At 45.2% G+C, this 22,526-nt stretch overlaps 1 protein-coding gene across 3 annotated transcripts in view; it reads left to right on the top strand.

Moving 5' to 3' along the window:
- DTNA (dystrobrevin alpha) overlaps window positions 1-22,526 on the top strand; it is a 301,290-nt gene that overhangs the window by 145,759 nt on the left and 133,005 nt on the right. For all 3 annotated transcript variants that reach the window (XM_075532539.1, XM_075532540.1, XM_075532541.1), the window contains exon 4: window positions 8,278-8,358. In XM_075532539.1, the coding sequence (XP_075388654.1) occupies window positions 8,278-8,358 (81 nt within the window). The remainder of the gene's footprint in view (window positions 1-8,277; window positions 8,359-22,526) is intronic.

The raw sequence follows: 22,526 nt of genomic DNA, 5'->3' as shown, positions 1-22,526 counted from the left end.
CTGAGTACATGAAAGGTTTAAATTGCCACCTTAAAAAAAAGACAAGTTTTGTATAGAAACAAAACATCTCTAAATTATTCTCCGAGCAAGGGAGACTTGGGAAAACCATGCGCCGATTTCTCCAATCTTAGCTTTATCTTTTTTATCAAAATGTCCCAGATATGTTGTATAGCTTTATTAAATGATCTTATGCATTCTCTTGGTGAATGATCAGATTAGCTGGGCAAGCCACGGAAATGTATATATTTCTTCCATGAGTGTGCTATATAATAGACTCAGATGCCAGTCAAAACAGATGAACGAACGCATCTGACTTTAACATTTCATGTGTTCGAGCTGATGGTTTAGCGCAGCACCAAGTACAGAGTCCACACTCCCTGGGGATTCTCTTGGGAAAAGAGAGGGCTGGCTTCCAAAATAGGAATTGACTTTGATCCATAGACAGGTGCATGAAAGGGGAAGGTAATCGCATGGAGACTGTCAAATAATTAAAAATAAGATGTTGCCCCAGTCCTAGCTAGACACCGAGAAAGAGAGAAACTGGAAACGATTGACCATGAGGACTGGCATCGAATCTGTGATGTTTAGGCAGGAAGTTAAAAAAAGAGCCTAAATTTTGTCAAGCTAGTCAGCAAAGTTTTATCTAGAGCCAACAACAAAAAGCCAAAACAAACGTGCTAAATAGACTCTCACCTCTGGAAGAGAGAGAGAGAAAGAGAGAGAGAGAGAGAGGAACAATTGATAAGAAAGGTTGGCCAATTGGATTTATTGCAGTACAGGCGTGAGTGCTACACATGTACTCTGAGCTCATTCCTACAAGGAGCAAAAGCATTTAGGCAGAAAACTAAACCAAACCAAACTCACTGTCATTGAGTCGATTCTGGCACAGAGCGCCCCTACAGGAGAGGGTAGAACTGCACTTGTGGGTTTCTGAGACTAACTCTACAGGAGTAGAAAGCTCGGTCTCTCTCCTGTGAAGCAGCTAATGGTTTCAAACTGCTGAACTTATGGTTGTACAGGGGTGAAAATGAAGAGCAGTAGATAACACACAATTAGGCAAACAAAGGCCAACCTCATATTTTAAAAGTGAGTGGCCATCTACTTGGTTTTGAGAAATCTAGACAGGACACTTTTAACCAAATATTCTATTTAACACAATGCCCAAATTATCTCCTTGTTCAAAACCTGGGATTGAGACAGAGATACGCTAGTTCAATGTGAACGCCACCCCCACTTTGGCTTTTCCAGTCACTGAGTAAGTTTATGAGTTCCAATAACTTCTTCAGACTGGCTGTTAGCAAAATAATGTATTTGCTTGCTCTTGGAATTTAATTCAACTCCCCTTCTGTTTGCCTGCCTTGAGTGATAGTTACTTGTTGTCTAATTCTCTCACTACCGTGAACTCCTACAGGACAGATGCTAGGCAATTCCCTTTGAATCTTACCATGCATCTCACGTAGCTATTTCAGTGCCTATGGGATAGTAGCTGCGGAGCTTTATGGGAGGAAGTGACTGAAACACTAAGAACAAGAAGTGCTACCGACCAAGAAAAGGAAGGTCTTGGGGAGAGTGACAGCACTGTCCTTACGAAGAAGAGGGTGCAGAGAGGGAGGGGGAGACACATTCAGAAACCCAGCAAATATGGAGGCATTGCTTGAAGGTCGACAGCCCTGCTACACGATAGTGTGCACAGTTTGGAATAGAACCTAGGTCATTTTTTGCAGCAGTGCATGCTATGATATCTTGGAAAACTGATCTCAAACATTCAGGAAAAAAATCGTATGCTTGATCCTGTTGCCATATTCTATAGTTGCTATGAGACCATCATGTGACTATGTCCACTTGCTTCTTCGTTGCTCATGACCTGGTCTCTGTACCATGCTAATTTCATCCTGGAAATTCTCAGGGGCGACTGGTTTTCGTGATAAGCCCAGTTGTGAGAATATGGGCTGTGCTTTGGGGGAAATTTTTAAATACCTAGGAGACATGGGAAATATCGCCAGAGATAGTTCCTTGGAAGAAAATGAAATTGTATGTAGAAAGAGTGAGTCAAGAATAAAGTTCGGTGAAGTCATTTGGCAAAATCTGGAGGGTCGTAAAACCAAGGAAAGAAAATCAGAGGGCTCCCACAAAGCAAGAGCTCAAGCACAAGAAAAGAGATTCCCTAAATACATTGTAGCTCTCGTCATGTTCACCGTAGGCACATGTATGTATTCCCTAAATACATTGTAGCTCTCGTCATGTTCACCGTAGGCACATGTATGTATTCCCTAAATACATTGTAGCTCTTGTCATGTTTACCGTAGGCACATGCTGAGCTTTCCACTGAATATCAAACTTTGAAGTCCCACGGACAAATCATATCCTGTAAACCCTAAACTGAACTCTATATTTATCCCCTACAAACTTCTTCCTCCCTCTTGCCACCCGAACTCAATGAGGATGTTGCCCACGTGGTTGCTTGCGGTGTATCTGTGAGCATCATCCCTGACCACCAAGCTTGTATTTCCCTTCCAATTTCTCAAACATGCACACATATCTAGTCAACCATCAACTATTAAAAAGAATTTAGGGTTCATAAGCTTCATTTTAGCCAATAAAATGTGTTTAAGGAACACATTAATGGATGGTATACTTAAAAATCTAAATGACTATACAGAAGGTTGTAGCATATACTACCAAAAGATTAGGGGCAAGATATAAGTGAGGTGTATAAAGCTGTTAATGATATCATAAATTTAAAATTCAAAACTATGTTAAGGCTGGATACATACATAAATATGGATAGATTGATGAATGAGTGGATAGATGGATTAGCTAATTTATACCTTATAATAAATTTACTAGCCTGCTAGGTCATGAAAACAATATAAATAAAAAAGCACCCTAGTTTCATCAAAATATTGATGAAAGTGCTTAGACTGTGCATGTATTGAAGAAATATGGGTCAATGTAGAGGTTGATAGATTTAGAGGTAGCGTCATGCTCATGACCAGGAGATTTATTGCCTCAGTCAAGTGGAGGAAGGTCTCTGGAGACTGAAAGGTTTTATCCTTGGCCCTGCTCCAGTCCTTGGTGTTAATCAATGGCTTGAATGAAGATACAGAAGACACACAGCTACCACAGAGGTAGGCCATGGATTTATAGATTTTTTTTCAAGAAGAAACCACGTGTATCTCTTAATTCAGTTTTAAGCTCATGGTTTTAAGGGGCAGTGATACAGTGAAACAAGGTGCATACAGAGCTAGAGACTATGCAGCATTTCTCTGTTCAGCTTCTTTGGTCCCAGGTCCATTCTTCTTAGTGCACTGCTATACTGAAAACATCCCTTCTGTCACTCGCCATATCAAAGTCCGGGACTGACATCATCATACAGGAAGAACTTACACAAATAGGAATCCTTTGCACATCTCCATCCCCTTTTCTGCTTCTTGAACAAGACACAGGTCCAGTAAGGCCAGGTTGACCGCCGGCAGGACAGAATAGAATCAGTGCCCTCCTATCTGTCAGGACCATGGCTACCTGCCTCTCTACTGCAGCCGGGAGAGGCCACCGCAGGTGTCGAGGATCCTGTTGGAGTTGCTAGTGTGACTGTCCTGAGACCTGAAAGCCTCACTAGAGCTAAGAAACCGACCTCTGTGCGGCAGCCAAGTCCTTGGCTCCCTCCAGCTGCGATCGCTGCTCTTGAAGAAGGTAGACAAACGATCTATGCTGCTGGTGGTTCTTTTTCGGGAGTAATTTCAGGTACCAAGATTCTCTTGGTTCCTGAGCCATGCTCGGCATCAATAAAATGAAATCCTCATCCAAGGGGACAGAGCAGCTTACCTTTCCTCAGGTATGGCCCATAGTTCCCCTGCCGCTGCTTATTCAGCATCCTGAAAAGCCCAGTTTCCCACACTAGCGTGACAGAGGCCCTAAAACAGAGAAGGAGCTTTGAAACGCCAGTGAGTAAAGCAAACTTTCAAAAGATGTCAGAAAAGGCGGAACTGGAAGTTAAAACTTAAAAGCAATTAAACAGGTAAATAGGAAGTCCTATACATATGCCCCCAAATAAACATTTAACTAGAAAGTAGGAAGGATCTGACATATAATATAATTTTAAAAGATCTGACTTAATATAAACACCCAACTAGCTTTTTAACTACCTGTAAACTCAATCAAACGAGCCCTGGTGATGCACTGGGTTAAGCATTGGGCTGCTAACTGAAAGGCCAATGGTTTGAGGCCACCAGCCACTCACCTGGATAAAAACGAGGCAGTCAGCTTCCATTGAGATTCACAGCCTTGGGAAACCTATGGGACAGCCCTCCTCCCCTCCCCTCTGACCTTAGGATTGCTATGAATCAGACTGGACTCGGTGGCAGAGGGTTCAAGTTTCTGGATTTAAGCTCACCAGGAGCTAGCAGCTCACGCTAGTATTTGAACACAGATTCCGTTAATAGATGTCTGTAGCAAAGGTAACAATACGTGCCTTCTCTATGGTCTGCAGGAGTGCTGGTTTTGCTGTGGGTTAAGCGTCGGATGTTTCACTGCAAATTCAGCAGTTCGAACCCAGCAACTGCTCTGGGAGAGAAAGACACAGGTGCCTACCCCTTTAGGGTTTACACTCACAGAAACCAGAAGAAGCCGGTCCACTCTGCCCTCGGGAGATGTCAGGAGTCTGCGTGGACTCTCTGTGGCAGTGGGCTTCAGTTTGGGTTTTCTCTAGTCTGTACAGGTAAGGAGAGAGCCCTGGTCCCTGGGTGCCAAGCACCAAGTCAGTAGTTGAACTACCAGCTGCTCCTCAAGAGAAAGATGAGGATGAGGCTGTCCGTTCCTATAAAGCTTTAAAGTCTGGGGAAGACAACAGGGCGTTTTGACTCCCTCTAATGCATCCGCAGTGATTTGGAATCAACTCTAAAGCAGTGAGGATGGACAAGTGGCAAGAGGTGTGCCAGTGTGGATCTCCTTTTAAAGAGCCATTAGCAACCCATGGAACAGAGTGATTAGCAAATGTAAGGGGTCTCAAACTCCATGCCTGATAGTAATAGCAACTTCCGTGTACTGAAGTCCTACTATGTGAGAGCTGTTCTCCCAGATGCTACATCCAGAATGGATGTGGAATTGCAGGCCTTCTGACTCACAAAGCCAAAGAGAAGTTGCCTTCCCAACTAAATCTTACCTGAAGAGATGGTGTAACGTCGCTTTCAGATGTTTGAGAAATAAATGATCAAGAGGCAGGGAGACGAGATTAAGTAGTGCCTGGGGTGGTGGGGGGAAACTAGGTCAAATGAGTTGAAGTTATAGGAAAGCAAATTAAATCTGAAACAGGAACAAGAAGTTCGTGTCACTTACCAACTCAAAGGCAGTGATTTTTCTCCTGGTTTGATATCGTTGGTCAAAGAGTCCAGGAAATCTTTTTAAGGAGGACCAAATGAAAAACCAAATGCACTACTACTGAGTCCATTCTGGTCTATAGTGATCCAATGTGACAGGACAGAACAACGAGGGTCCCAAAGATGACAAATCCTTCCGGAAATAGACTACCACGTCTTTCTCCCACAGAGCAGCTGATGGGTGCTACTGCCATGGTCCCACCGTGAGGCCTTCTAAGGATGGTCACCTCCTATTGATTTACATTTACAATACTGACTATGTGTAGTTGAGTAGCACAATGGTTAATACCCTGAACTGCTAACCCAAAGGTTGGCGGTTTGGGTCTTCCCAGACATACACCCCAGAGGAAAGCCTGGCAAAGTTCTTCTGAAAAATCAGTCATTGAAAATCGACAAATCACAGTTCGATTCTGACATGCGCGGGGTCACCATGAGGCACAATCTTTTGCATAGCAACTGGTTTGGTACAGAGATCATGGCCTTACATAGACTCACTGCCATTGAGTCAATTCCAACGCAGCAACCCTACAGGCAGAGTAGAACCGCCGTGGGGGTTTTCCAAGAGTGCATCTCTTTCAGGAGGCAGAGCCTCGCCTTTCCTCCAAGGAGCTGCTGGTGGTTTCAAACTACTGCCCTTGAGGTTAGCAGCCCAACGCATAACCATTACTCCACCAGGGCCCAGACTCTCCTATATGATCAGCTGAACAGTAAAGTAGGTACTGTTGTCCCATTTTACACACAGAGAAATTGAGACACCAGGTAAACACATGGCTAGGAAGTGACAGAATTAAGGTCTATTAATTCATTACTTTCACAAAATTATATTCCTCCCTAACATTAGACACAATCCTTGGATGGTCACTGGTCAAATGCCAATCTTTTGAAAGTAATTGTAAGTGAATTACTACATGGAGTGGGGTTATAATTTTGATCCTCAAATGCTCCCAATGGCTCCATCTCAATGAGCCTGTGTGAAATGCAACACGCTTTCACAAGAGTGAAAGTTTAATAATCTGCCTCATATAGCCACAAAGTAATAGACCTATTGACAATGCTTTAAAGCGAATCTAAAGAGATCAGTTTGCATTGAGGAAAAGCTGAATTCTCTCAGTGAAGAGCAAGTGCTAATTCAGAGTCTCCTTAGGAAAGAGCCCAGATAGAGTAGTGGATGATGTGTTGGACTGCTAACCATAAAGCCAGCAGTTCTAATCCACCAGCTGTTCCTTGGGTGGCAATGAATTTGGATTGGTTTGGTTCCCTTAGCAAAACAGTTCATTGGCGTCCTACTATAATTGCTCCCAGGCTAGTTCACCAGTCGGCTACCCTAACTATTATATTGTCAGGCATTTAGGTAACACCACTTGCAAGGAGAAAATCCAATGCCTGTCAAGCAATAGCACGGCCATTTTTATCTGTTATGAGCACGGCCATTTTTATCTGTTATGAACTAAACACATGGTGGGAAGTCTGGAAGAGATGTGCGTGAATTGAAGTGGGTCTCAAAGAATGTCTGATAGACAGACATGAGGAAGAACAGACATGTGTTGTAGACACAGTCTAGGGATGAAAGGAGGACTTGAACACTAGGAGTCAGGGGGAGGAGGCCAGCCCAAGCCAAGCAGAGGGGTGTGATAGAACGTGGTAGGAAATGCCATTGCATGGGGGCAGGATGAAACTAGATTGCAGAGGAGCTTGGAGTCGAGCTGATGAACTGGGTCTGGTACTCTCAGCATCGAGAGGCCTGCTGGTTTCCTGAACAGACACATGGCCTAAGCAAAGTAGTTCCAGAATATGAGGGAGCCTGCTCCCTCTGTATTAAGATAGGACTTCGAGCCCTGGTGGCGTAGTGGTTACACATTGGGTTGCAATCCAAGTGGTCAGCAGCTTGAAACCACCAGCAGCTCCTTGGGAGAAAGACTGGGTTTTCTCCTCCAGTAAAGTGTAATAGTCTCAGAAACCCGTAGAAGGTCACTATGAGTCAGCATTGACAAGATGGCGGCAAGTTTGGGTGTTTTGGTCAAGCCACAGTGTAGGTTGCTTTTAGAAAAGGGTTCTCTCTTCTGAGTTTAATAGGGAGGATGCTAGGACACACGCGTGTGGAAATAGTGAATACTAACAGGTCTTGGCTGCGCACCACACGCTGCTCTGTGCTATAGGTGTCTTCCTTCCTTTGTCCTAGTGCTTCTAAGGAAGGGTTAGAATGACCATTGTCTCATCTTCCAGATGGACCCCTGGTGGCATAGCATTTCTGTATAGGACTGCTAACCACAAGGTTGGCAGTTCAAAACCACCAGCCACTCTGAGTAAGAGGAGGCTTTCTACTCCTCTAAAGAGATACAGTCTCTGGATATGTGGGTTACAAGGGCAGGTCTACGCTGCCCTTATAGGGTCACTCAGAGTCCGATTGACTCTGCGGCTGTGATCGAGTTGATTTGCTCTTGCGGATGGAGAAAATGCAGCTTACCCAAGGACGCTCAGAGAAGATACCCAAGAGGAAGTGGGTGCTCGCCTTGTAGCTGTGGTCTCACGGCCTGTCCCAGAGCCGTCAAAAGGATCACGGGATCATATCCATATCTGGTTGTAGCGACTGTCTGCCTCACAGTCTCAGCTTGACCAGATTGTTCTCAGAAGTGGCAGACGCAACAAGGCTAGCGCTGGGTTCCCTAGGACGTGAGCAAAGCTGACAGCCAGGCTCCCATGCTGGAGGTGTGGACTGTCTTTCCCTCGACACTGGGATATTTGGGAAGTCCTTTGCAGATCTTAAAATCATAGTGGTGTTCTAATAAGAATGGAAACCAAATGAAGTGCGTGGATTACATCTGCAGCTTGTTTTCTTTCTAAGCATTATACATTTTCTTCCGCACACATGGCATACCATCTGTGTACTTTTTCCCCCCACTAGGGGCTCAAGATCTGGATCGTATCCGACTCTCCACCTACAGAACAGCATGTAAGCTTAGGTTTGTTCAGAAGAAATGCAATTGTAAGTATGCCAGTCTTTTGAACTCATTACAACCCCCACCCCCCAAATCCTATACTTTATATTTGTTACCATGTTTACGAAGACTAGGTTGTTTTTGCAAGTGCTGACAAAAATGTTTACATAATAATAGCAAGTTAATTATCATACACAAACGGCAGAAAGAATAATTTTACATACTTCTGACACCTTAACCATTCTTAACAACTAAAGTATTCAAATGGACGAACTTCTGGATGGGATGGGAGTACAAGCTTGTGCTGGGACTGATTTAACTCGGGATGGGTTTTATTCTTTCTTCTTTTTTTTAGCCTGTTTATTGGAAAATGGAATGATATCAAATTGGTATCCAGGAACGCTATAAACTATCAAATGGGTGTGTTTCCTTGACAAGGATGGGGAAATGATGACAAGCTCTTATAATACTTGGAATTCTTTTCTGAACTAAGTCAGGCTTTCACATGGGAGTCTTCTGAGTCCTGGGCTGATCCAGGTCTTTATAAGCCCTTGCCTTGCAAATGAGTGCCCCCTCCACCCAGAAGCACCCGGGAAGGTCATCCTGAGCAGCTACACCCCCGAAAGCCTGGAAAGTCCCTGGGAACAGAGTGCTCCTCCACATGAGACTCGTTCGAAGACAAAGAGCAGCAACAGAACCAGACAATGACCAACATGTGCTGGAATCAGGCAGCAGCAGGAAAATAGACAAAACCTTAAAGCAAATCAGCCTGCATCAGCTGCCCCCCACCAACCCACCATTTGTTAAAATGCTAGGCATCAAAGCTAGATCACTAATAGCAATTGGGTCAGTGCTCCCCTCATATTACTGCCACCCGTTTGTCTTGGAGAGAAAAAAATATGTACTGTTCATGTGTATGAATTTATTTTATTTTGATGAAACAGCTATAAATTATTAATAATTCTTCCCATTTTCTAATTAGAGATTTATTTTTTAATTATAATATTGTCCTGCGTATCTGCACACAGTACTTGAATAACCGGCATGAGGAGGCAACTCCTGGTACCTGTGAAAACTAGTTCAGAGAGCACTAAAGAGGTAGTGCCCTGACGAGGAGGGGCTGGGACCTGGTCAGGAAGGAGACCCCTGGCCGGGTCAGAACTGCTTTGTATATGTTAAGCAGACATGTATAAACTTCATGCAGTTTAGGATGAGAAAAGATACTCTAAGCAGAACAAAACCCAAGGCTGAAGAGAGAATAGCAGAAATATTTTAAATGGCCTGCTAAAATTAAGCTTCCATTCAAAATCCTTTCTACCATGAACAGAAGCTTTCAATGCAAGTACTCTATGCATCTCCCATTCTTTCTTTGATGACAGTAAATATGACCATTGCGATGTTGACAGGCACTCGTGAAATACTAAGGAACTGGGGTTTGGCTTCTCTTGGCCAAAGATGGAGTCTTTCTTTCAGGAAGGGTCAGAGCAGTGGTGTTTCCCTGCTGTGGCCTCAGTCAGCTTTGAGGACGCGCCGCTGTCTGAGAGAAAGGCTGTGTGCGGCTGCCCTAAAGCCCAACCCACAACCCATCACGCTACCTTTTCTAGAGCTCTACTCTACAGGACAAGGGATAAGAGAGGAAAGGGCCAGGTGATATATTTGTAAGTGTACTGCTTTATTGGAAACTTTTATCATAGCATTACTTCAGTGAAATCCACGAGAGGATCTTAACTGAGAATAGGTTGTCTATTTTTGGAGCCAGACCTGAGTTACAGGTAAAGTTTGTTTTGTCTACCAATGAAAAGAATCTAAAAACTGTTCCATGAAAGATAAAAAAAAAACCCGGAGAACTGACCTTTGTAAAATTACAGCATAGAAACAAATAAATCTTGTCGAGATACAGCCTAGAGCGCGTGTGGGTGACTCTGAAGCGATTTCCATGTTGATCTAAATTCATGGACCTGCAGTGTTAGCTGGCTCCCACTTGCCCTTGCCCACTGCCCATGCCTTCCCTGTTGATGGCAGAGGAGGGACACTGTCACTGCCACTCCTGCCCCTTCCCTGCTGAGAATAACTGGTTCACAAGGTTCTACAAAGGCTCTCTACCCTAGGGCTCAAAGGGTGCAGTCCACAGATTAAGTCTAGCCTACTGCCTGTTTTCATACAGGCACTGAACAAAGAATAATTTGTCCAGATGAATGTGTATAATTCGTTTGATAACAAGACACATCAACGTTTGCTTTCAGCAGCCAATGAGTAACCCAGGACTCCCCCTAAGGCTCCGTGGAAACACTGACTTTTCATACCTTTGGGCAACATGTCAGCTCCCTCCTCCCGACCCCCCAAATTCTACTTTTCTCATCGGCAGACCTGCATTACTCAGTTATTATTGCAGCTTTGATATGATCAGTATAGCGTGGTGTAAATTTGCTTTCTCTGTTATTAGACATGACATATAACCTGCAGCATTGCCACCCAGTGAAGGGGAGCCCGTGTGTCGGGGTGGAACTATGCACTGGAGTTTTCAGTGGTTGAGTTTTCGGAAGGTGATCTCCACGCCTGCCTTTTGAGATGCCTCTGGGTGGACTCAATCCTCCATCCTCACAGTCAGCAGCCAGGGACTCTTGTTGTAGATAGAGCTAGAGATAGTGATAGATAGATATAGAGATCTATATCTATGATGGTGCCTCATAGACCACAAAGCCTAAATATTTACTATCAAAACCATACCCCAAATAGTTGCCATTTATAATCAGCCCTTCACTTGTCCCTCGAGAAAACTCGCTGTTCTTCCTTCAGATTTGCTCTAAAACACCTGAAACCACTTCCTCCCTTGATTATTCTTCGCGCCTGGTCATGCCCTCCCGTCCCCTAGATGAATCACACATGCTCAAGTAAAATTTTAAGATGACGTTTTCTTAAGAGTGGGAGAGGAGAAGGCACTGCACTGACTATCAGAAATTCTAGAAGGAATGTGCTAAGATGGCAAATGGGGATTCTACACAAATAAGGCCCCCAGAGCTCCTAGCTAGCCAACAGCCTTCTCTTTACTCCCACGTGTTCTTAGAAGCTTTCCACACCAAGAACCCTGTACCCTTTATAAGCTAGGCGTGAAATTGCTACGTTTCATCCTTTCTTTTCAACAAATCGCTGGGTTTCTACTAGAACATTATTTCCTCGGTCAGCACTGACATGGTTAATGATCCAGATACCCTGTAATGTCAGCAGATCTGTTTTTCAGAAATTACTTTGGAGTCAATGAAACGCAGCCCCGAGTTCACGAACAACAAGAGGCAAGGAGAGAAATAAATCAGAAATGCCTAATACCTCCTTGTGAATGGAGCTTGCTTGACTGCAGCTTGCTTGACTTGAGGGGCACGGGGGAGCGAAATGAAAGAAGGTGGCCAGGGGATGCCGGGTGCTGCCGGCTGGCTGGCATGGCTCTCTCTGGTACTCCTACTGATTATCCTAAAGAGTTTTTTCTGCACTCGCATCCACCAAAACCTAGTGAAAATTTTGTTCCTAAGAAAAGGGAAAGGACATGTATGTTTTTTCAATCTGTTCTTTCAGAGTTTCTGCAAGTACTTTTCTTCCAGTGATTGACACATTTTAAAATGGACTTTTCATCCAGATCTAACTTTCTATCCGTTAGAACCCAGGATTTTGTTTTCCGTGCCTCTCAGCTTCTTCCAGGAGCCCTGGTAGTTTAGTGGGCTACACAGTGAGCTGCCAACCACCAGATCAGTGGTTCAAACCCACCAGCTTCTCTGCTAGAGAAAGCCAAGGCTGTCTACTCCCCTGATTTAAACTCTTAGAAACTCAAAAGCACAGTTCGACACTGTCCGGTAGGGGCGCTGTGAGGCACAAGGGACTGGGTGGCCATATGTGAGAAACTCCTTTCAGGAGGCCTTGTGACCCACAGGGCGCAGTAACTCGTCCACAGAGATGTTTCTCGGTGGGCGCGATATTAACGCAAGGGAGTGGCACAGGAAGCCTTCTTCTATGAGTTAATATCTATCCGTGGCTCCTTTCATGCCATCTTTTCAGGGCGCCAGGCACTGAGTAGCCTTTTGATGTGCTCTTCCTGTGAAATACTCTACACAAACCCTTCTCCGCTCATTTGTTTAAGAGAGTGCCCCAACTTCCTTTTATGGTAAGTGGCTTGTTGACCACCTATAGTTCTGGAAGGCTTCCTGAGACATTCTCACAAATACAGGAGCATAAGACAATACACGCTGAATGGTTCGCAGTTTCACTGGTCTGCTCCGTGGGACGACACCAAGGTGTTGGTCGGATCTGAGACCATCACCAGGGCTGGGGCCGGCCCTCTCTCAAGTTCATTGGTCATTAGAAGAAGTCATCCCCTGTGCTGCTGGGATTGAAGTCACACTTCCTTGCTGGCATCACAGAGTCCACCAATATTTGTTACCAAGTGTCCTCCAGAGGCAACTCACAGAAGGATGTGTTCTCCTCCCTTCAGACCAGCCTGGGTCCCGTTCTGTGAGGCAGTCAGATCAAATGCCCTGCTTTTATTAAAAATTCTCTCAGACACACACAGACAATCTTCCCATCGTTAAATGATTTGGTACCTTCCTATTCTCGGACATCAGCACGTAGATTTGTGTTTGATTAACTAGTGGGCCGAAGGCATCTGTTCTACAAGGCCCAGGAATCCAGAAGTCGGGGTGGGGAGCAGGGTGTGCATTTTAGAATCCCGCCCAAAACTCTGCCCAAGAGCGCAACTTTTCCATTTTTCAGATAAGGAAAAAGGGAATCGAAAGGCAGTTGGAGAAACTCAAAAAGTAGATTCTTGAGTGGCATAAAAAATAACCAAGAATTCTGAAGTTCTTATGAAAGTTAAGGCAAGAGAAACGACAAAGAGAGAGATGCAAAGAGAAGGACGCCCTGTGCCCAAGAAGCCCCAAGGACGCAATTGACATTCAGGGAAAGAAAGGGGAAATGACTAACCTTTGGAGCATAGTTATCTTTGTTTGCAGTGCTCCAAATGTTTGGGATACATACAAATTTGTATTCCTGGTGCTGAATCATTCTCCACTTAGAAGAAAGCAACGTGCATTGCTTTGAAATACCATGTTTACACACACACACACACACACACGTAAATCCCTGTAGGGCAGTTGGTGACGCAGCAGCACATAAACAAACCCATTTAAGACGCCCGTTCCATATGGCAGAGAAAGTGCTCCTCCCCTCTCGGCAGCCTGGTAGGATTGTTTCCCTTTATCAGAGGGAACTGGTAGAGAAACACTAGGCTTTGAAAGTCCTGATGCCTGGGATGTGGGTTTCATTAAAGTTGCTTCTGCCCTTGAATTACTTTTAGTTTTAAGATCATCGTAGAGATGCGGGGTTTTGTTTCCTTGTTTGTATGTTTCTATTTCTAGAGACTGCTCAAACAGCTGCCATTGTAGAGCCTGTGAACTAAGCAACACCTATAGTCTCGTTAATAGACACCTGGAATGGAAGTCAGACTGGGTCGTTCCCTTCTTCCTGCCTCGGCATGAAATCAGGAAGCTGTGTCAGCTGAGCACTCACACTTGCATCATTTCAGAAAGAGCATCCTCTTTGAATGCCCCTGTCCCTTGGAAGGAGTGATGCATCCAGAGGAATGCCTTTTGAATTCCTCCAGCTCCGTCTTAGAAGTGCCAGCACAAGATTCAATAGCCTCTGCCTACTGGCCTGCCAAGCGATGTTCCTGGGAACCTGCCTGACTGGCCCAGAGCCTGGGAGCTAAGAAATAAAGGGGCACACAGAGAGAGGGTGCTCTCCCACAGCCTGACTCCTGGGATCTCAGAATTCTGGGAAGCACTCAAAGAAAACAGACCATCGGGAAGCCAGGGAAGGTAGAAAAGCCTCTCTCTCCCACCTGTCCAACCTGTGCTTCTCCAAGGAACTCCTTCCTCCTGCCACCTTGTTCATGCCTGTTCAGACGTTGTTTCCGCGCATTTTACTGTTGTTATCTGCTGTGACTCACTTATTGATTCCATCCACAGACAGGGTGTGAGCAGTTATTATGTGCCGAGCATGATGTTACACCAGGGGAAGAGGAGATCTTGTCAGTCCTCAGAATAAAAGCCTCACTGACCTCAGAATAAAAGCCACACAGCTGAAAGGGGCTCAGAGGCCCAGTGGTCCTCATCTGCAGGGGCCGTTGTGAGGTGGCAGTGAAGCGTATGACTGCAAACTAAAAAGTCGGTGACTCTCATTCACCCACCACTCAGAAGAGAATGCCGCCACGGTCAGCCTCATCAAGTCTCAGAAACCATAAAGGAAACACGTACTCTAGACTGCAGGGTTGCTGGGAGCTAGAATCGACTCAACGGCAGTGTGTTTGGTGTGAGTCTGGGCCCCATATATCAAGCCTGGCTTCTCGGCCTTGCTCTCCTACCTGGTCACTGTGGCAGCCACACAGGACTCCTACTGCACCGGGAACACGCTGAGCAGACACCCATCCGAGGACCTTTGCTCTGGCGAGTCTTCCAGCTGGGGCTCTCTTCCCCTGCAAATCCACGTGGCTGACCTGCTCCCCTTCCAGTCTTTGTGCTCTGTCCTCTCCTCCACAAGGCCTCTGCTTGACGACTCCCGTTCCCGTATCCTATTGACCCAACCTTGTTTTTCATCAAGGATGTTCCACTTTCAAGTATGTTGTACGTGGTACAAAGTATCCCCAGTACCTGGCGCAAGATAGAAGTTCAGTAAACAGTCACAGCGTGAATGAGTGAAATCAAGTCCGACACCTCTGCTGGGGCTGGAGAAAGAGGTGGCATCAAGAAAGAAAATGAAAAGTGCATAAGAGGTGTCTAACATATCGCCTACTGCATACCTTGGTTTCTAACATATCGCCTACTGCATACCTTGGTTTTGAAGCATTGCAGGTCTTCCCTAGTAATTTCCTATTGACTCAACTCCTTAATTGTTGGGTCTCAACTGTTTAATTTCCATTGTTGAGGCTCAACTTTTTAATTTCCCATTGACTCAACTCTTTAATTGTAACAAAAAGTATCTACTCTCGATAGCTAGCCCGTATGCTGTAGGCATACAATGGCCTCGTTCAAGGTGCCTACACTGATTAGCCCCATCACCCAAATCATCTTCCATGCACTGCAAGGCTGGCCCACAGCTGTTTTCTAAAGCAGTAGTTGAAATGGATTTTCTATTTTATAGAGGATTATTCACTCTCATTGCATAAAGACAATTAATTATATATCTACATGGCAAAGGATGAGTAAAAAAAAAAGTAACACGTGACAACTGATGGCTGCCTCCCCTCGTCTTTGCAATGTTCCTGTGTACTTGATCTATTGTGCTTTATGTTGGCCAGATGGAGACAGGATACAGGCTCTGCAAGCTCAGCAGCCATGAAACAAACTAACAGCTCCCCCTGGATGCCACCCCAATGATCCACACCCTTTAGGTCGAGAGCAGCCTTGGGCATCTAGATCCTCTTGATTTCAGATCATGGCCAATGGCCTCTGGGGTTATGGCCACCAGCTTGAGACCTCACCCATAAAGACTTAAAAAACATACTATATCTGTCCGAGGGGGCAAACTGTTAGCAATTTGACTGCTAACCCAAAGACTGGAAGTTCAAGTCAGCCAAAGGCATGTTGGGAAGGAGAGCCTGCTGATTTGACTTCTGAAGGATCAGAGAGCAAATGCCCCGGGGAGCACAGTTCGACTCCGGTGCGCCCAGGGTTGGTAGGAGTCGGAGTGACTCCCACTGAAACTGTTTCAGTCAAAACTATGCTCCAGGAGCCTCATTGGGCTTTCTGAGAAAGTCGAGGCAGAAGACAAGGATCTAGGACTTTCATGTTACACCTGATGTGCTGGAGGCGCTTCATTGGCTTACTTGCTGAGCATCCTCGCTTCCAGGCCATTCATGATTGTGCACCGAACTGTGAGGCGTGCAGAGATGATAAGACATAGTGTGTGTTTCCAAGATACTTCAAAAACAGTGCTGTTGCTCGTAAGCTTTTCTCCCAACTATCTTTTGGAGAATCAGTAAAAGCATGAGCCCTTTCCGGAAATATATGCATGGCCCTAGATGAAAAACTGAGCTCACAATGTCAAGGATCATCCTCTAGGGGAAGTCTAATGGTATGCTGACCTTTAAAGAAGGGGGGAGGTGGGGAACTGGTTCATAAGTAGCATGTCATAAATGGTCTAATCTCCTTGTGGAGGACTCGGTGAGCAACTTCCATTTGCAAGCCCAGCGAGTGGTAGAAAACAGGCTTCCCAGGGCATGTGGCATGTGAGGAACAGCTCCAAGGAGAGTGGAGTGAAAGACTCACCTCAGAGATGAAGCAGTCTGAGTCAAGGCACATCCAAGAGGGTCAAGAGCATATTCTAGAATTGCCAGAGGCAGTGTGGCAGGCAAGACTCATAGGAGAAGCTAGAGAGTGGTGGGACATGAAGTTAAAGCTTGGTACACAGACAGCCAAACACTGATTTTCATGCTCAGCACCTGGGTCTTGATTTAGGAGGTGTTAGAGATTGGCATGACCAACCTTTCTAGGACAGGTAGAAAGGCAAAGTAACTAGAGATAAGTGAAGGGGGTTGTTATAAAAGTTTAAGCAGAAGGCGGCAAATGGCTAAATTAGCACACTAGTATGTAGGAAATGGTAAAACTCCATAGAAGAAACCTATACAAAAAGATCTAGTAAGATCTCAAAGTCATGTGCAAAATGACTACATAAAGAGGAGATAAGACACTAGATCCTCTGCTAAAACAATTAAATGCATTCTGAACATAGTTACACATCGACAGCCAAAAAGTAGTTACTGCTCAGATACTTCTTTCCATTTACCTCTGATGAATTTTATATTCTTCAATGCAATACTTTGAAAATAATAGGCTTAATAAATTCTTGTTGAAGTGAATTTGGTTACATTTAATTCACAGTTTGACAGCTATTGAAACCATAATTATTAGACCTTATTTTGAATAACCATGTGGGTCTACAAACACAATGAAATGAAAGTGGATTTTTTTTTTCCTAGTTGCCAATGGATGTTCTGCCAATGAATGTCCTGCCAGGGCCTTTGATGGTTGGTGTGATATTCAACTTTGATTTCACACCAAAAATATGCCAGAGACCTTTTTCTGAAGCCTTTTTAAATCTACTTACACCAGGAAATTAAAGGGAAACTAAAATATTATCTCCATAAGATATGCTGCGTCTGTTCAAAGATCCTTAGCAACTGGAAGGACTGTGGTGGTAAAGCCATACTTTGGGATCAAGGAAAATGCGGGGTTTGGACATACATAAAATGTGGCAAGCTGTTCAAGTTCTGTTTGGGCTTATGTTGTATAAAGGCATAGCTCCTGCTCACGTCAGAAAGCAAACCCGAGGGCCTATAAATATAACCGATAGGCTCTTAACAACGAGCCAAATTGCACGTGGCTTTCCTGGCCACCGTGTTGCGGGGACTTGGACGGTCTTTTTCAAACAAATCCCTCCGGATCAAATGAGCATCAGCTTCCCCTTCTTCTCTGCCCTTGACGAGCTCCTTCTCGTCCAAGTTCCTACCATAGCAGTGGCTCCCAGACGTCATTGTCTATCGGGACCAGCGGAATGGCTGCTTATGGCTCCTGCCCACCTCTCTAGAATCAGAGATCAAGTTTGGAGACCCATTCACCGCTCTATATAGAACCCCTACTTTTCACTGATGGCTATTTAGCTGGAGATATCATTTTATTTAGGTCACGAAGGGGAGTGTGAAGTGGGGACCCAAAGCCCATCTGTAGGCAACTGGACATCCTCTTCCAGAAGGGTAGCAGGGAGGAGACGAGCCAGTCAGGGTGCAGTGTAGCAATGAATGAAACATACAATTTTCCTCTAATTCCTAAATGCTTCCTCTCCCACCCACTATCATGATCCCAATTCTACCTTACAAATCTGACTAGACCAGAGGATGTACACTGGTAAAGATAGGAGCTGGAAACACAGGGAACCCAGGACAGATGAACCCCTTAGGACCAGTGGTGAGAGTGGCAATACCGGGAGGGTGGAATAGAAAGGGGCAACCTATCACAAGGATCTACATATAACCTCCTCCCTGTGGGAAGGACAACAGGAAAGTGGATGAAGGGCGATGTTGAACAATGTAAGACATGACAAAATAATAATTTATAAATTATCAAAGGTTTGCGTGGGAGGGAGAGAAGGAGGGAGGAAAAGAGGGGGAAATGAGGAGCTGATCCCAAGGGCTCAAGTAGAAAGAAAATGTTTTGAGAATGATGATGGCAGCAAATTTGCTTGACACAATGGATGAATGGATGGATTGTGATAAGAGTTGTATGAGTTCCCAATAAAATGATTTTTTTCAATGACATTCAGGGTTATACTATACAACATACAAATGCTTCATCTATTTACATACCTGAACAAATGGAAAGGTGTTAGATAGTAGGCACTGGAAGGGGTGAGTTAGTTATGAATCCTGCCTACCTTCTCACCGATGCCTTCCAGTTAGTTCCAGCACAAACTCGTCTACTCAGTCATGCCATTGTTCCCGGGAATCCACCCCTGTCCTGGCACACCCTCCCTTACACATCTCAGCTTGTGAGCACCTGACCGGAGACAGGGACCTGTGTGTTCCTCCAAACCGCTCTGAGGTTCCCTGACCACCATGTGGCTTTGTGCCTTTGGGTCTGCGCTGCCTCATTGACACCCTGCGTGGAATAGGACAAAAGATTTCCCAGCCCTGCTCCATCAAGCCCAGTGTCGCAGCCACTGTGCCAATTCATCGTATGGAGACCTTTCCTCTTTTTCACTGTACCCCTACTTTACCAAACTAGATGTTTTCCTCCAGGGACTGGTATCTGCTGCCAACATGTCCAGAAGATGTAAGACAGTCTTGCCAACCTTGCATGAAAGGAGCACTCTGGCTCTATTTCTTCCAAGACAGACTTGTTTGTCCTTTTTGGCAGTCCACGGTACTGGCATGATTCTTCACCAGCACCTCAATTCAAATGCACCAGTTCCATGAAAGGTACAGTGTCCGAGACCCCAGGGGCAGTTCACCCTCTCCTGTAGGTTGGCTGTGAGTCAGAATTGATTGTATGGCAGTGAAGTTGAGTTTTCATTTTATCGATTAGATTCCATTCTGGCGACTCCATCAAAAGTCAGTTTTGACATAAATTGACTACCTCGCTTGTTTTTAATTACCACCGCCTGTATCAGTATCTGACGGATCTAGATCCTGTCCAAATCGTCCTTGGAGTTTTCAGCAGCTTCAGCATCAGCTCGTTCTGCTTCTGCAGGTGTGCACATGCCACAGAAGCCAGACCTGTATTTGAGGTGATGAAATGAGCCCTGCGTGGCATGTTTAACGTCCTCACCGTAGCCTTCTCCTGACTGTGTGCTCCGGTTTTCCAAAAGGCTGCCTTCTTCCTTTTGAATCATTCGCAAATGCCTAGGAATCTTCTTCTGGATCGGGTCTTCTATTCCACTAGCAGCAGCTCCCCCACCTCTTCGATTGAGCCTGACCTCTTCCCAGTTGCCACTGCTGAGAGTGTACCGGCCGGCCCACTTACTCGCCCCCAAGGTCTTACTCTTTTCCTTGATGATTGTCTACAAGTCACATGACAGTCCTTCCTCGTGTGCTCTCCTTGACGCGTTCCCCATGATCACAGGCCTTCATGTCCCCCACCTTTGTAGCCATGGCAACAGCCTTCCTCCCCTTCTTTCTCTGGATTAGAACCTCAGGGCACGGCTTCCTTTGCTAGACACCTTGCTGGGGGTACACGTAATACAGGTGTGACAGGTAGAGAAACTTGAATCCCTCGGTCTCTGATTCATAACAGGGGTTTCTGATGGTATGAAACACCGAATAAGAACTCGCTCTGGGCCTGGTCTACGATGGAGCCAGTGGCATGGGGGTACCTTGAAGTCAGCCTCCTCGTGGTTGCCGGCCACGTGCACCATTCAGTTGTTAAACATTGCCCCGCTTTCTGCCCATTCCAACCTCGGGCACTGACACTGACCTTACTGTGGTGGACGAGGCCACACCAGGCTGTGCGGCCGGGCTCAAGCAGTAAATTAAAAGTGGAACCTCTGGAAGGAAATGAGGCACTGCAGCATTGTATGTAGGACCATCTGTTAACAATGAAACGCACCCCAAAACTGGGAGGTCGTTGACTGTGGTTCCTTGTAACTCAGATATGTCTCGAGGACAGTGTTTATCCACATATTAATGCTGGTGTGTGCCAAAAAAGAACGAAAGAGAAATGCCTCATAATTAGTGACTGGAATCTCTGGGAGCCCAATTGCCGGAGGCAGTCAGTTGCTAATCAAAAGGTTGGCCATCTGCGTCCACCCAAGCGTGCCTCAAAAGGGGCTGACGATTTACTTCCGGGGAAAAAATCCGTCATTAAAATTGGATTTTACGTTTACTCTGCAATTTATGGGTCACCAGTAGTCCGAATTCAAGACAATTGGTTTAAGTTTGAGAAGTGGAATTTTCTTTCTTTTTTTTTTTTTGGCCTAGTTAGCCAGGGTTCTCGAATGTCTTCAGAGATTCCACGATAGGTATTTGATCTCAACTTGAACTTAAATATTCACTATGCGAGGGTCTCTCATAGATTTATAATATAACTACATTTACCAAGAGAAAATAAAGCTGAGGGTACAGAAGAAAGCTTTTATTAAGGTTCAGATATGTTTATAATTGACAGAAGAAAGCAAAGAATTTGGAGGGAAGATGAATATGATTTTGCCTGGGTGTGACAGGAAAGGTTACTGCCTTTCTCTCAAAAATAAGGCCAGAAATGATATAGTACTTCACATTTTCTGAAGTGTTTTCCCATGTAAATTTTCATGCATCCTGAAAATAAACCTGTCACATAAGAAAGGTGGATATGATTATTCCCATTGTCTGAAGTTGGAAACTAAGAGAGGAAAAGGTCAGAAATATTTGAATTCAAGTAGACTTTCTTTTATTTCCTCTTTAAGAGAAAATACATTATTGTGGGTTCTTGCGCAGCACGAATTTTACTTAGTAGCTCTAGTTTGCGCCACAGGTAAATTCTGTAAGAGCTTGGGAACCTGCCTATTGGCTTGCAGCTCAGATTGTGGCATCCAGATAGTTACCAGTGCATCCTACAGGCGGAAGAGAAACTTGCTGAACGCATGAAGCTTCAGGTCTCTGAGTGGAGACTGAGAAAGGTGGTATTTGGTGGCAGGAGGTAATGAGTTTGATGGAGAAATGAGCCATTCCTAATACTCACAGGGAATAAGTTCTCATCTCCACCTCTTCACCCCCTCCCCCATCCCTGTGGCTGGCTAACCCACCCATGAAGCTTCTTAAAAGCATCCTAATGTCCACTTGGCATTTACGATACTGAGCGTTTCCACTGGAGAGCAAGCAGACCAAAAGCATGACAATCTGACTATCTGTTCATTCTAAGGACATCAGCACTTTGCTGAGTAGCTTCCAAACTCAATCCCCAAATGTACTCTCGTAGAAGCCAAGAAATGTGCTTTTGAGATTTTGCTCTGTGACCCAGCACAGCTTGGAATTTCAAACCTAGCCTGTCAACTCATTGGGAGCACTGGCAGAATGCATGTGGTTCTCAGACCCTGCAGAGGCACCTTTAGCAAGAAGGTCAGCCTGCACGAGTGAGTGCTCATGAGAAATATCTCCTCTCCTCTGATAAGCGAATCAAGCACAGAGCTCCCCACCTCGACCTGCAGGATCCAGAGGTGTGGGGGGGGGGTGAGGGGGAGTCATGACAAGGTCTCAACAGCAGTCCCCTGGGCTCGAAGTGCCAGGTTGTTGGGCGGTGTGAGGAATGGAAATGGGCGTGGGTGCTTGTGTGCAACTGCACACTCACACGTGCACCAGCGCACACCAGCGAGGGGCCAACGCCTCTCCTCATGGCAGCCCCGTGCATACAGAGCAGGTCTGCTCCTCAGCTTCCATGATGCAGGAGATCGTCACCCGTGTGTATATGCATATGTATGTCAGTGTACATGTTTATGTTTTAGAGCAATACACATAGATGTGTATCTATTATCCATGGGGTAATCACAGAGAAGTATGGTCAACTCCCAGGATAACTGCGCTTTCCTTTCTGCCTCATTCAAAAACATATCAGGATCCAGTGTCCAATGATTGACCTTCTTACTGGTGTCAACTGCAAAGCCCTCTGAAATAATAATTGTTAAAATGCTGACTTTCTAGATCTCAGGTGTG

The sequence above is a fragment of the Tenrec ecaudatus genome, chromosome 15 (genome assembly GCF_050624435.1).
Source record: "Tenrec ecaudatus isolate mTenEca1 chromosome 15, mTenEca1.hap1, whole genome shotgun sequence".
In the NCBI taxonomy this organism is placed as follows: Eukaryota; Metazoa; Chordata; class Mammalia; order Afrosoricida; family Tenrecidae; genus Tenrec; species Tenrec ecaudatus.
The sequence above is the reverse complement of the archived record's forward strand: the minus strand, read 5'-3'. Positions and strand labels throughout refer to the sequence as shown.